Source organism: Bos taurus, chromosome 10 (genome assembly GCF_002263795.3).
Source record: "Bos taurus isolate L1 Dominette 01449 registration number 42190680 breed Hereford chromosome 10, ARS-UCD2.0, whole genome shotgun sequence".
Lineage (NCBI taxonomy): Eukaryota > Metazoa > Chordata > Mammalia > Artiodactyla > Bovidae > Bos > Bos taurus.
This window is the reverse complement of record NC_037337.1, coordinates 84,354,976-84,370,539: the sequence shown is the minus strand read 5'-3', so window position 1 is coordinate 84,370,539 and position 15,564 is coordinate 84,354,976. Positions and strand designations below refer to the sequence as shown.

The window sequence follows — 15,564 nt, the reverse complement described above, 5'->3', positions numbered from 1 at the left end:
ACACAAACTAAAAACATTGACCGTAGAAATCCCTGTGTAAGGTTATTGCCTGTGTGTGGAGAAGAGATTGTGGGGTGTTTTTACAGTTTTTTTTTTTTTTTATCAGTGGCATACAACTTTTCCAGGTATCTCGCAGCAAAATATTAAAGGTTGAATAAACGTGTAATGTGAGAATGTGTGATGTTTATTGCCAAACACAGTGACAGGCTGTGATCCTTACGAATGTGAGCTGTGGGAACTTCTGGACTGGTCCTCTTGAGATGGAGAGACCAGCCAGGTGGGGGATGGCCTTGGAGTGCACACACAAATCCAACCCCTCCCCCTTTCAAGAGACAGGGTGGGGGTGCCCAAACCGGCTCGGTGTGGCAAATTGGATCCAGATTTCAGTTTTCCCCCTCCGTGTTCAACCTAGGTGCTAATGAAGGGGTTTTAAGCCCAAGTCCAATCACTTGAACTCTGGTTCCCAGCTTGGTGTACACAGAGCCATGATCAGGGCTCTCACCCTGTTTCACTTTGCAGCTTCCTCTGGAATGGGAGCCTTGGGGGACACCCTCAGAAGCAGTGGCTCCTTGGCAGCCTCCTCCGTCGCCCTGATTCTGTAGGTTCATCCATCTCCTGCAACTTGACTCTCTCCAGAGAACTGATCTCGGAGCCCAGGGCTCTGTTTTCTCCTCCGCTGTCCCTTCAACTACCTGCGGCCCCTCTTAGCTTCCACATCCTCAAAAGGGATAATGTTCTCCTTGAAAGCGTCTTTTGAGGATTAATTGATGTTTGCTCTATGCTTTGAAGAGAGAATCCTATCAAGTCGCGCTGCTGTCCTCAAAGCTGGCCCTGGTTCCAGCTGGTGCCCAGCCTGGCCAATGAGGATGCAGGGCGTGTGCACCTCTCTCATTGGCTGCCTTTCTGGGCATATCATTTGGCTGCTCAGTACCCACCGTCGAAGGCGATTACCCAAATAGGAGGCGCAGATCCTCAAGTGGACACTTTGTACATTGTACGTTTTTTCACTTGGAGAAAGAGTATTTGCATCAAAATGATCATCCCTCGGGAAGCCAGTTTGTCGCCATCTGTGACATTTTCTCCTTTGGAAATTGTTCTTTTCTCTCTCCTTAAAAAAAAAAAAGCTTCAGAAGTGAAGGAGCAAGTGGAGTTATAATCTGCCATTTCCCAAAGAAGTCCCTTTGCCAGGCCATTTATATGTTAATTGTGTGTGGTTTAGGGAGGAAAAGCATGCTACCTGGTTCATGATAAGCACATTCATCTCAATGAATTCTTTGTTGGAACTGTTTAATTGAAGAAATGGAAACTGCAATCTCCTTATTGGAAAGATCCATATTATGCAGTGTGAGTTAAGAACCTGAGGGTTCCATGGAGAAGATGGATAAAAAAAAGTTAAAAAGGAAAAAAAAAAAGATTTGTTTTTAGGACAGCTCCAACAAGGAGTTAGGAAAACAAACCAGTCAAAAACTTCTGAGTTGTCTTGTAGTTGTGGAGGACAAAGCTGGAGGGCAAAGCCAGCTAAGCTGCTGGGGTCCTCTTCCAGGTCCTAGGACAGGCGTCAGCATGGGACAAGAGATTGGGGACCTGCTGCTGGCTGTTCCAATGGGGCGTTTCAAGGGGAGCCAGCCTTGCCTATCAGTCCTCCAGCCCCTGATCCTTGTAAAGTCTCTCAAGCCCCTGGGGTGGGGTTGGGGGGTGGCGAGGAGGGGGTAGGAGTGGGTGGTTTGTTTCTTAGCACAGGTCTTTTTCTTTTTCAAAAAATATTTATTTAATTATTTATTTGGCTGTGCCAGATCTTAGTTGCGGCCCGCGGGCTCTTCAGTCCTCTTTGTAGCATGCAGAATCTTTAGTTGCTGCATGTGGGATCTAGTTTTCTGACCAGGGATTGAACCTGGGCCCCCTGCATTGGGAGTGTGGAGTCTTAGCCACTGGACAAACAGGAAAGCCCCAGTACATGTCTTCTTAAAGCAATGTTTCTAAATTATATTCCCAGGTTCCTGAAAAATCGAAGACAGGGCCACCCTGAACTTTCGTTCCGTCACGGTGCCATCAGCAGCTGCCACCCCTTTTCATGGGGCAGTGGGACGGACACTGGCTCACCAGCTGGGGCACGTGTTGGCTTCTCAGCCATGTGGGAAGTTCGTAAGAAGATAGTGTGTTTGTCTAGAAACACATGTGTGAGCACACATGCATGTACAAACACACACACATATGCACACACACACATACACACACCATCCTGGATCCAGACCAGAGGGGATTACCTTACAGAAAGGTTACATCTCAGCAGGTTCAGAGTGTATAACCTGAATAAGAGATTTGAGAAAAGTTAATCAGGCATGGAGGTAAGATGGGGAGAATCAGGTTACCATGGCACACGGTAAAAGAGGTGTTTGTGATCTGTGTGTTGAAAAGCACAGTGCCTTTCTTTGGCCTGTTCATGCGTTCGGCATAGCGGTGGGGGTGGGTAGTGACTAGAGAGGCAGCAGCAACAGACCTGTATTGAAGCCTCTGTGATGCTCTGGACAGTTCCCGGGACACGCAGGAGCTTGATAATAAACAGTATCTAATGATTCCAGCCCTGGCTTTGCTGATGAACTCAACTTGGAGATCTGGAAGAATGCACTCTCTCCCCACTTTCTCAGTTTCCTCATCAGCGAAATGGAGGCACTACAGCAGGCATCGCAGACACAAGTGCCCACAGGATCCCGGCAGGCTGTGGAAATGAGTGAACGGATTTCTGGATGGGAAAAGTAGAGCAGGGACTGGGGTGGACTGTGGTAAACTGGAAATTCACCCTCAGGCATCAGGATGTCTGAATTCAACTCTAGCCATTTGCCACACGGGAAAACAGGGCCCATTGTTGCCAGGACTCCTGATTTTTCTCTTTTTTCAAATTAAAAAAATTAGGCATTTATTTTTGACTGGGTTGCGTCTTTGCAGTGGCCTTTCTCCATTGGACTGTGCGGGCTTCTCATTGCACTGACTTCTCTTGTTGCAGATCACAGGCTCAATAGTTGTGGCATATGGGCTTAGAGCCCTGCAGTATGGGGGATCTTCCCGGACCAGGGATCGAACCTAGGTCTCCTGCATTGGCAGGTGGATTCTTAACCACTGGACCACCCAGGAAGTCCAGGACTCCTGATTTTTCCAGAGACACTTGAAATCTGAATGTGTATATAAACTCTAACAACTTGACATAAGTAATTGAATTTTCAGAAAGCAGAGTACAACCAAACAAAACATACTTGGGGGCCACATTTGACCTATAGTCATTAGGTTTGCAGCCTCTTAGGAAAGCTGGTATGAGGAGGAAGGAGCTGGTGGAGGTGAAGAATGGCTGTGAGGATAAGGTGGGTGTGAAACCTGGACCACTCTCTTACCAAGCTTGATGGGCAGGTCTGGACTGTGCAGCTTCGAGGAGGAGGGTTTCAAGGCCTGGCAAGAAGTGTGCATGGAGGCGGGCAGGGATGCACACCCAGGAGAGGCAGCCGAGGGGAAAAGACAAAGGCTGTGGGTGGCAGTGGCGTGGGTGGTAGGTGCAGAGGTCAGGGCAGTCCAGGGCCAGAGGAAGCAAGAGGGAGCGAGGCGGGCCCCAGGCCGAGGCTGTTTGCCCTCTGCCCTGCTGTGGCCCTGCGGGTGTGTGCAGCCTGTCATCAACTGTGCACAGAGGAAAAGCGTCACGCCCACACGGTAAACTCAGGGCATTAGGCACCTATTCAGATAAACACAAAACCTGGCCCAGCCCTCCCAACGTGTCATCATAGTAGGGAACAAAAGCCTGTCATACATGGAGAGAGGCAGAGTAGCCTCGTGGGTAAGAAGAGAACAAGTTTAGGGTTCAAACAACTTGGATTTGAATCTGACCTTTGTCACTTATGGCCATGCGGCTGGGGCAAGTTACTTAACTTCTTTCTGAGCCTGGTTTACTCATCTGGGGATAATGAAAGTTCCTACCTTTTAGGGTTGTCGTGAGGATTAAGTGAAAACGAATGCTGTAATGTATGTGACGTGCTTAGTATAGTTCCTGGTCTGTAGCAAGTGCTCAGATTGAGCTCTTCATTATTGTGAGATGAAGCAGTAACCTCAGCTAACTAGTGATTAAGCACAAAATCCATCGTCTCAGCAGAGAGCTGACACAGACTCGGTACAGGTGTACTCCTCCCCTGCTGCAAATGTTTCCTGAAACATCGATTCTCTGGCCTGAGTGCCTGTTTGCTAGGAACGTGGGAGACACTGTACCCACCTGGATAAGGATCTTCTACTGAGATTGGGTAGGGCTTCCCTGGTGGCTCAGATGGTAAAGAATCTTCCACATCAGGTGGCCGAAGTATTGGAGCTTCAGCTCAGCGTCTGTCCCTCCAATGAATATTCAGGGTTGATTTCCTTTAGGGTTGACTCGTTTGATCTCCTTGCAGTCAAAGGACTCTGAAGAGTCTTCTTCAAAACCACAGTTTGAAAGCATCAGTTTTTCGGTGCTCAGCCTTCTTTATGGTCCAACTCTCACATCTGTACATGACTATTGGAAAAGCCACAGCTTTGATTACATGGATCTTTGTTGGCAAAGTGATGTCTCTGCTTTTTACTAGACTGTCTAGGTTTGTCATAGTTTTCCTTCCAAAGAGCAAGTGTCTTTTAATTTCATGGCTGCAGTCACCGTCGACAGTGATTTGGGAGCCCAAGAAAATAAAACCTGTCATTGCTTCCACTTTCCCCCTTCTATTTGCTGTGAGGTGATGGGACCGTTTGCCATGATCTTAGTTTTTTGAACATTGAGTTTCAAGCCAGCTTCTTCACACTCTTCTTTCACCCTCATCAGGAGGCTCTTTAGTTCCTCTTTGCTTTCTGCCATTAGAGTGATAACATCTGCATATCTGAGGTTGTTGATATTTCTTCTGGAAATCTTGATTCCAGCTTGAGTTTCATCCAGCCCAGCATTTCGCATAATGTATTCTGCATATAAGTTAAATAAGCAGGGTGACAATATATAGCCTTGTCGTATTCCTTTCTCAATTTTGAACCAGGCAGGTGTTCCATGTCCAGTTGTAACTGTTGCTTCTTGACCTGCGTACAGGTTTCTCAGGAGACAGGTAAAGTAGTCTGGTACTCCCATCTCTTTAAGAATTTTCTATAGTTTGTTGTGATCCACATAGTCAAAAGCTTTAGCATAGTCAATGAAGCAGAAGTAGATGCTTTTCTAGGATTTCCTTGCTTTCTGTATGATCCAATGAATGTTGACAATTTGATCTCTGATTATTCTGCCTTTTCTAAGCTCAGCTTGCACATCTGGAAGTTCTCAGTTCACATACTGCTGAAGCCTAGTTTGAAGGATTTTGAGCATAACCTTGCTAGCATGTGAAATGAGTTTAATTGTCTGGTAGTTTGAACATTCTTGGCATTTCCTTCTTTGGGATTGGAATAAAAACTGACCTTTTCCAGTCCTGTGGCCACTGCTGAGTTTTCCAAATTTGTTGACATATTGAGTGCCACACTTTAACAGCATCATTTGTTAGGGTTTTAAATAGTTCAGCTGGAATTCCATCACCTCCACTAGCTTTGTTCATAGTAATGTAAGTAAGGCTCACTTGACTTCATACTCCAGGATGTCCAGCTGTAGGTGAGTGACCACACCATTGTGGTTATCCAGGTCATAAGAGGACCAGCTATAATCCTTGAGTACGGAAATATCTTGTGGTCCTCATGGGAGCCTAGGCTTGAGAATCAGACTTCTAGGTTGAAATTCCAGCTTTATCTTTCATCTGTGACACCTACCCCAGAGGGTTGGTGTGAGGATTAGATGTTAACCTACATGAAGCTCTTAGGAGATGGTCTGAACCAAAGCCAGGGCTCAGGAAGTATAAACTGTTCCCATGGGGGAGTGAGGGTGGAATGTGTTTGAGAAGGTCACTTGACTGAAGGATGTCTGGAGAATTGCCCATGGGTTCATCATCTCTTTCAGGTTTATATCTTCCCGTAGGCCTTGTCTCTCTGGATTCAACACTGGGCATTGAACCCTTGCCCCCCCTCATCATGGAGAAATGCTAATGAAGATAAACAGAGCTATCTGAACAGGCTGGTGTTTTGAGAAAATAGAATCAATTTGTGTTAGTCTGGACTGGAAGTAAGGGAAGAATTTAGAGAGGATGTTTCAAGGTCACACTTAGCTTTCCATAGCTTGAGTAGGATCCAGTGCATTTAGTACATGGTCCACAGACCTCTTCTTGAGTGTGTCTTTGAGTAAAGAGCTCTAGTGAAGTGAAGTGAAGTCACTCAGTCGTGTCCGACTCTTTGCGACTCCATGGGCTGTAGCCTACCAGGTTCCACCATCCGTGGGATTTTCCAGGGAAGAGTACTGGAGTGGGGTGCCATTTCCTTCTCTAGGAGATCTTCCCGACCCAGGGATTGAACCCGGGTCTCCCACATGGTAGGCATTGTAGGCAGACGCTTTACCGTCTGAGCCACCAGGGAAGATCAAAGAGCTCTAGAAATTATTTTTAAACTCTGCTGCTTAGCTAAATAAAAGGGATAGTGAGTCCTCACTGGGGCCCAGGGAGGACTTTGCCCTTGGGGAAGGCCCTGGTGGCGTTTCTAGGGCCCTTTCAGCAAGAGGAGAAAAGTGGAAAAGCTGCCCCCACTGGGTACTGCCCTGGCAGAAATTGGGGTATCTTCTTACCGGGAACTGGTGTTCTGTGATACGCAGAGGGTATCACATTTTCCATCTTCTACAGGTGTCATGTGGAAAGAGAACCTCTCTTGCTTCAGAACAAGAGCCTTAACTTTCCTTGGCAACTCACACAGTGAATAGATTTTAGCTTAAAAATAAATAGACATTGGAAAATGGTTTTCAACCAGCTTTCTGTACTGTCTCATCTTTGGGTCTGAGGAGCTCTCATACCTTTTTCAGGTCTTTTTCTAAGACAGGATCTATTTAGAATTGGACCTCACACTCTTCTGGAAAGGAGCATAGGATGCCATGTCACAATGGGCACCATTTTTGATTCTCTAAAAACATTTGACTCCCAGGAAATGGGATGGACATGGGAGAAGGGAGCACATCCTGGAAGTTTCACATGTTTTTAGGAACCCCTGTCCTTGTAGAGAGGCCAGCAAAGATGGGCCAGGGGCATGAGTGTAGCATCTGGAGGCCTGGGTCAGAGCTAGTTCAAGGGCAGGTAGGCAGGAGGTTGTGTTCCTGCCTGTTGCTCATAACCTTTGTTGAACTTCTGGATTTGACCTCTGGGTATTATGAAGATCCTACACCTGGCTGGCCTGTGACTTTATTGGCCACAACCTGGAGTTTTCACCCACATAGTCTTCAGCTCTGTGAACCTCCTTTCTTCCCTATTACTGGTTCCTAGCTAGGCTTTCATCGATCCTTACCATTGGGATCAATCTTTTATTCTTCTTCCCTTAAGAAAGGCTTATCAAGTGGATAGAGCAGTAGTGGGACCTGATTAAACTTGGTCTCCCATTCCTGGAGGCCTCAAATGAAACTTTGGGGTTATCTCTGCATGAGGTTTTATGTGTAGGTCCCAAGGTGTTCATCATAAGACATCCACTGTACAGTCTGTGGCTTGACCACAGCATCCATGGGGCACTCTCTGAATTAATAATATTTTAAAAGAAACAGGTCTTGTAATTCTCTTGAGATCATAATTATTTTACATTGTATTTAAGTTTGTGTGTGTATATATGTGAAGAGTGTGAATTTGTTGTGTAAACATTAAAAATGTGCTGTATGTGTAGCAATCCTGCTTTGCATTTCTTTGATTTTTTAATAACCTGGGCACCGTCTGAGAGGCCCTGTATTGGAGCCTGCTAGATTAGTGGTGAGCAATCCATTTTACACAAGAGGGCAATTCAGGAAAAGTAAACAAGCATATTTACGGGTTCTTTTTTTTTTTTTCCCCCTCCAATCAAAATGAAGAGAGTTTTATTGAGTTTCATGACCCAAGAGAGGGTGGGGCATCAAGGAATGTTGATCCTTATAATTTACTGAGAAGATAAGATCAAGGAATTTTATTCTTAGAATGTACTGAGAAAACAGATGGTGCTTTTTAGTCATTGAAAACTTACATCCACCATTTGGAGAGTGTTTTCTAACTTTCCATTCTTGAGTTAGACCTCTGGATGCCTATGTGAGCTTTATCACTGCACAGACTAATCCTGTAACCTATGAGTTGGTGTTTTGTATATATTAGTACCTCTTGCCCAGTATAGTGCCCAGCACATAATAAGGGCTTGGCAAACGGAAACACGGGTTCGATTCCTGGGGTTGGGAAGATCACCTGGAGAAAGAAATGGCAATCCACTCCAGTATTCTTGCCTGGGAAATCCCATGCACAGAGGAGCCTGGTGGGCTATAGTCCATGGGGTCGCATGAGTCGGACATGACTTAGTGACTAAACAACAACAACAAAATGCTTGTTAGAAAGCTCCATGGTATAATGGTTAAGAAGGCAGATTCTAGCCAGACAGCCTAGTCTGTCACTTACTGGCTGTGTGAGTTTGAGCAAGTTTCTTAATCTCTCTGGGCCTCGATGTCAGTCTGCAAAGTAGGAGTTGTACAATCTTTACCTTATAGATGGAGATTGAATAAGTTAATGCATGTGAGCATTCAGAGCCATGCCTAGCATGTGTAAACGCTGCATCCGTGTTAGCTGTTACTATAAATATCGTTATTGAACTGAATGGAAACCCCATTTGCCTGTGGTATTAGGGACTTTATAGAGAATCTCTTTCCATCTCTGGCTTCTAATTTGTCACCATTGATCAGCTTTTCTTTACATTCTCTATCTGTAAACATCGATTTGATTTCCATATAAAATAATGATGTCTTTTCCCTTCATTCCAAACATTTTTTAAAGAGAAGAGAAACAAAAAACAAAGCCCCCAAATGTTTCTGAAGCAAACCTGGGTCCAGCTGAAATGGATAGCACAGTGGATTAATGACCCGGGTGGAGTTTGCACATCTAGATTTTGTAAAACCACTCCTTTCCAAAGAAAGCGCCAGTTTCTCTGTGGCCTCTTTCATCTCTTCTCACAGAAGCCTCTTCTGAGACATTCAGCTAAGCAGTCTTTGCATGGACAGGAGAGCTCCCAGGAATGATGCATGCCAGACAAAATCTGGCTCCAAGAGCCCTTGTCCACCTGACTGCTTTACTCTTAGGGACTTCCCTGGTGGCTCTGATGGTAAAGCGTCTGCCTACAATGTGGGAGACCCAGGTTCAATCCCTGGGTCGGGAAGGTCTCCTGGAGAAGGAAATGGCAACCCACTCCAGTATTCTTGCCTGGAAAATCCCAAGGATGGAGGAGGCTTGTAGGCTACCGTCCACGGGACTTCACTTTCACTTTCACCTTCATTTTTGTTCCATGTCTTTTTTTTTAAGTTTTAGAGTTCAAAGTACATCATACATACAGTGTGTATATGCTAAGTTACTTCATATGTGTTTGACTCTTTGCAACCCTATGGGCTATAGCCGGCCAGGCTCCTCTGTCCATGGGGATTCTCCAGGCAAGAATACTGGAGTGGGTTGCCATGCCCTTCTCCAGGGATACATACAGAAAAGTACACATTTATGCAGCTCAATAAATTCTAACAAATTAAATTTACTTATATCACTGTCCATGTTAATAAACAAGAGGACAGGAGTCCACCTGTGTCCCTTCCAGTTACTACCACACCTCCTGCCCCATCCCCAAGGGTGACCATCCTGATTGTAACCGCCCATGGGGTGGAATCTTCTGGCGTGTTCACTTCAGTGTCTGGATTCCCCTGTCAACATTGTGAGATGCCTTCATAGTATGGGCTGCAGTTGTAGGTCTTGCATTCTGGGTACTGGGTAGTATATTGTCATGTGAATATACCGTGATTTCTTTGCTGGTTCTATTCTCGTTGGGCATATAGCAGTTTCTGGTTTGTGATTTCTCTGAGTTGTGCTGTGAGGAGACCTGAAGTGTGCCTACCTGCCAGTGGGATGGCTAGGTCCCAGGTAGGCTGTGTTCAGTAGATGCTGCCAAGAGCTTGTTCAGAGCAAGGGGTGCCCATCATCTGCTCAATTTTTTTTTTTTAAAGCTGAGCCACCCGGCATACAGGATCTTAGTTCCCTGTCCAGGGATCGAACCTGCCCCCACCCTCCACAACCCCCTGCAGTGAAAATGCTTTCTCTTAACCATTGAACCACCAGGGAAGTCCCTCATCTGCTTGATTTTATGAAGAAAAGTATTCCACATTCAGATTTGATTTGAGTTTTAGAGCAGAATAACATTATACTAATGCTGCAGATTTTTATCATTTCTATTGCTCCCCTGTGATGTGTTATGGTTGGATGGCATCACCAACGCAATGGACATGAGTTTGAGCAAACTCTAGGAGACAGTGAAGGACAGGGAAGCCTGGCGTGCTGTAGTCCATGGGGTTGCAAAGAGTCGGACACGACTGAGCGACTGAACAACTCATGCGTTATGAGCCATATGGTAACCCGGAAAATTCACTTGAGTTGCTGAAACTGCTTCTTTTCAGGAAGGTTCTTGAAAGGCTTAGAACTGCTACCTGAAATGGAAGTTTTAGGGATTCCCCTCCCCAAAGCATCTCCTTTTTTCAGGAACAGAAAATCCTAATTACCACATCCCCTGCAAAAGGAGTACATCCATCCCCACCACCTTACACTTTTTATTGAATGCAATTTAGAGCTTAGGGAGCTTTTGAGTGAAAATCAGACATCAGTGAGATTTCCGATTTTCCACAATCTGCTCACTGGACGATTCCTCTTATAACTCCAGTTACAGCTGCTCCTCTTCGGAATGTGACAAAGCCTGGCGGGTGGAGACTCAAAAGTCCTTCCAGCTAGTCCTGACTTTGGGTTGTAAACAATCGCAGTGCAAGGTGCTTCCGGAAGGCAGAGAGACAGAGGCCTTCCCATCCAGTCCCAGCAACTTTCTAAAGAAGGACCTCCAAGTCTTAGAGGGAGTTGAATTGAAACAGTTTTGGCTCGCCCTCCCTTCCTTGACTGCCAGAACAACAAGCTAGAAGCAACATCCTATAGAATAACAGCAAAAATAGCACTTCACACATGGCTCCCTCACAAAAGCACTCCCGAATTCTGCACCACCAGGCAGTTATTATTTTACTTTACAGATGGGAAAATTAAGACCTAGAGACTTGACACAGTAGAGTTGGAGGTCAGACCCAAGCCTGCAGTTTGCACTTCTAAGAGCAGAGGGGTCCTATTCTGAGGGGACTTTTAAGGATGATGTGACACTATTGGAGCTCATGACCATGTCTTTTGATGGATGACTTTCACATCCTGGGCTTGGGCAATTTGTCTGGTTAGAAAATCATCTTCGGTGAGGACATGTGTACAAGGAGTTTATTGCTATTTTGTATGTAATGGCCAAGAATTAAAACTCAGTGAATACCTGTCAGTAGGGAAATGGTCTGATAGCAATGGTACCTTCATCCTGTGGGTCATTACAGAACCATTAAAAGGATTTGAGCAACATATGACAGAATAAACAAGAGGGAGAAGAGCATATATCTCTCCCAAAACCCCTATTTATGTATGTCTGTGTGTGTAAAATTACTTACATGGTATGAGGAAAAACATGGAAGGACACAGACTAAAATATTAACATGGGCCGCATGGGGAAAGCAGGGTCAGAGTTGGGGTGCTGATGTGGGAAGACAGAATACAGGAAAAGAGTGTAAGTGATAAAATGCATTTGAATAAATTATATATACACACGCATATGCACAAAGAAACTCATAAAAAGTATATGCATAAATAAAAAATTCAAACAAACAAAAGAGTGGTTCCAGTAAGAACAAGGCTGTGAAGCCTATATGGGTCAGTTAGCTTGGCAAGAATGAGAGCTCAGTTCTGCGGCCAAAGGCTTTACCCTCCAGGTCAGTTCTGTTGCAAGTGAAGGCCATGGGTCAGAAGAGGTCAGGGAAAATGTGTGGGTGGCAGAGCACAGACAGCCTGCTGTGCCTGGCAAACCGAGACTTAAAGGTACAATCTTTGAAGAGTCTATTACATACTGGCATTTTCATAACGTCTCGCAGCTATCTTTATCCCCATTTTATGGAGGAGGAAAACTGAGAGCAAACGCTCTCAGTCACATAGTGAGTGAGTGGTGCTGAGATTCAAGTCCAGGTCAGAGTCTAGGACTCCTGCTTTTAGGCCTCATAACAACTTGGAGTTCACATCCCGCGGCTTTTAAGGAGATGATCAGGGCCGGCCTGCTTTGATCCGAACTGAGATTTCTGCAGGGCCCGTCTCACAGATGTGTGTCCTAAAGGATGGGTTTCGCAACTGAAGCCAGCCGAGCCACCATCTAGGGAATGTTTCCTGTGTGCACTCGCTGGCCTGGTTTTGGATGGCAGCGTTTCTTACCTGTGCGAGCGCAAAGCAGTCTGTTCGGGCTTCTGTTCCCAGGGGAGCAGGGCTCCATGGAAAAGTAGGGCACCTGGACACCTACCTAAGGACAGGTGAAAGGCAGGCTGGCTTGTTTAAAAGGAGGACAGTGTTAGCAAGTCTGACATCTGGCCCCCGAACCATATCAGCAACGTTTTGGGGAATAAATGCTTGGGCTTTCATGGGGATCTGTCTCCTACTTCTTCTCCCCGCCCGCCTTTCCCCCCCGGAACCCCGCCCCAGCCCCACTAAACACAAAAGAACTAACAGTAATGGCTTGTTTGGTGGCTTGGTAATGTGGCTTCCATCTAAATCCCTTAGCGCCTGTGCTGTCACCAAGGGTCCCTGAAAGTGGATACGTAAGATAAAAATCTCGGGTCTGCATATTAATGTCACCTGGGATGACTTTTCTCTGTCCTTTACCTTGGTTTCCTCATTTCGTAAAATGGGCATTGGATTTTTTTTCCTGCTCAAGATGAAAAGAATATATTTGTGATGTATAATTTTTTTTTAAAACACAAAAAACATGTTATAGATCCAGTAAGATAAAGTCAGTTCTCTGTGTTAGTTTTTGGCTGAAAGTAGCGGTGCTGCTGACGCCAACAGCAGGCGCCATGTTTTATGTAATAAGTCTGGAAGTTTCCAGCGCTATCGGGCCCCTGTTTTGTACAGGGTGCTGTGTCTTAACAACGTCAGTGATGACCTCCGGGAGCTGTCCTGTTGCCTAAAGGTTAAGTTGACTGCAGAGGGTGGGCCGGCTGCAGGAACGGCCTTCCTGGGCCCTACTGCCGTTCAGCGTGGCAGATGGCCGCCATTTCCCTGGTGGGGCTGCAGCAGCTGGAGCTCGAGCCGCCTGCCGCCTGCCTTCACTGCCTGGCAGAAGCCCCGCGGATCCCACGGCGGAGGACGAAAAGAGGAGAAAGCATACAGCCGGCTGTTGCGTTCACTTGAGGGTTTCCGGCAAGGCTCTCCTATGCCCGAGTTTTTGCTGTCTGCCCACAGGTTGTAGACTGAGCCTCATGGCCGGGGACAAACTGCCTGGTCTCTTAGAGCTTTGGTTTCTAGTGGAGCAAAGGCGTTAAGATGAGCCTGTGTAACTGTCATGATTGTGAACAGTCATCCTGTTATTAGTTCTTTGAAGACTGGGACTCCAGTACCTGGTGCAGTGCTTGGCACACAGTAGGGACCCAGAGAAATGCTTTTCATTGGTATGGAACCCCTGGAGCTCCATGGCTAGACAGTGTGGAAAGCAATCATTTAGGAAATATTTTTCTTTGCTCTTTTGCATTCTTCAGTGCATAAGTAGGGGGTTTGTACGTCTTTTCCTCCATCTTTCTTCTTTGCCTTCATTTTACTTAAAAAGTGATTGCCTTCTGCCCTGTTGAGTAGAGCTGACAGGACCTTGTCACACATCCCTGTCCTATTTGCATTTCTGAGCGCTGGTGAAATCTGTGTTCTGCGTAAAGGTAGAGAGAGATTGACCAGCTTGGGAGGAGAGCTTCTCTGTGTCCTGGGAGCCACTCCTAATTCTTCCCTACCTCCATTAGGTCTGTACAGTCTTCTGAGGTCCCGGACGCTGTAGTTTACCCAGGTCTAGATTAAGACAAGGGCTGGAGCTCCCAGTGGGCTCCCAGGCATTGGATCGGAGGATGTCCTTTAGAGAAAAGGAAAAAAAAAAAAAATCCACCTTGATGGAATGATAAAAGGAATGACATCACAGTAGGCATGGCAACTGCAGGGTATCATAATCGCCCCACGAGGTGGTCAGAACCCCAAGGGAAGACCTGGTTTCTTTGTGCTCTGCTTCTCGTTGGGCGGACAGGGACAGGGAGGCAGGGGGAAGGGTTGCTTACCCAAGGGCTGGAAGAGGCCAGAGGTTTTGCTTTTCACTCCAGAACTGCCTCCCTGCTCTGACGGTCTCTCCGGGATGGTTGGGTGCCACCTAGAAGCATTTTCATTCTCTCACTTCATTATCCAGTGTTACCCTGGGAGTTTGGCTGGAGAGGGGGAGCAAAAAGAGAGAGAGAAGCGTATCATTGGAGAGGGAAGTAGCGATGAAATTATCGTCAGGAAGTTCTGCGGAACCCTGGAGCTCCAACCTCAGGCTCTGCTGCCCGGAGGCTCCGAGCTCCTCTGATAAACTCACAGTCCGTCTTCTGTCCCATTCTTGGCTTCTCGGGGCCTTGACTTCTGCAGCCAACGGTGTTGAGCTGGCTGTCGACCATGTAAGTTATGCTAATTTCAAAATCACTTGTGTCCAAAGCCCAAAGAGATTTAGAGCCACTGCCCGGGGCACCGTGTGAACAGAGGGCTGCTGTATTTGCGGCGAATGGTGCCTCTCTGGACAGCTTGGAATGCTGGCCCACAAGGTCGTCTGGAAACGCAGTGCAGGGGCTATGGGTGTTGAATAAGGGGCAGGAACCAAAAGGTTGCCATTCTGGGACTTCTGGGTACCCTGGGCCCAGAAATGATTTCTCTTTTCTGTCTTCGTGGAGTAACTATGCCCCAGGTCATGCCTCGTAGCTGTCTGTCTATAGGTTCTGGTCTGCTTGTTTAGCATTTTAGGGTCTTAGAAGTGAGGCAGCCTCACCAAGGCGGGAGTAGCTATCAAGAGGGCCCTGTTCCTTCTCTACTCATCAGCAGAGCCCCCACCCCTAACCTATGGACATTTGAAGACATTTAAGAGTCTGTTGAGAAGCGTGCTCTTTGGCATCTTTAGTTAAAATGGAGTTTCGGCTTCTTTAGTCAAAATATCTGGGCAAGTTGGAGAAATTGCTTACCCAGCTCCTCTTGCCTATGGGAACTTTGTAAAGTGAATTTATTGTCTAAAATTTCTTTTATTGAGATAAAATTCCTCTAATATAAAGTTCGCCATTTTAACCATGTACAATTAATTGGGTTCTTTTAGCATTTTATTTTATAAATTATTTATTTATTTAAACAGTAAGGATTAAAAAAGAATAAAAGCAGAACTATGTCATTCTTCTACCTGAAAACAAAGTAATTTCTTATATTTATATCCAGTCAATGTTCAAATATTGATTTTTCATATTTTAAAGTGTGCAGTTGAGCGGTCTCAGTATATTCAGTGTTGTACAAACATTACCACTATCTAATTTCAGGACATTTCATTACTCTAGAAAGAAAT

The 15,564-nt window shown here is 45.9% G+C and overlaps 1 protein-coding gene across 2 annotated transcripts in view; it reads left to right on the top strand.

Moving 5' to 3' along the window:
* The window catches only part of DPF3 (double PHD fingers 3), a 293,574-nt gene that overhangs the window by 35,045 nt on the left and 242,965 nt on the right, over positions 1–15,564 (top strand). Inside the window, exon 1 of one of the 2 annotated variants that reach the window (XM_059890931.1) lies at positions 1,740–14,641. The exons of the other annotated variant lie outside the window; for it this stretch is intronic. Within the exon in view, the coding sequence (XP_059746914.1) occupies positions 14,640–14,641 (2 nt within the window). The 5' untranslated portion in view covers positions 1,740–14,639. Of the gene's footprint in view, positions 1–1,739; positions 14,642–15,564 lie in introns of those variants that run through there. 2 annotated transcript variants of the gene reach the window in all.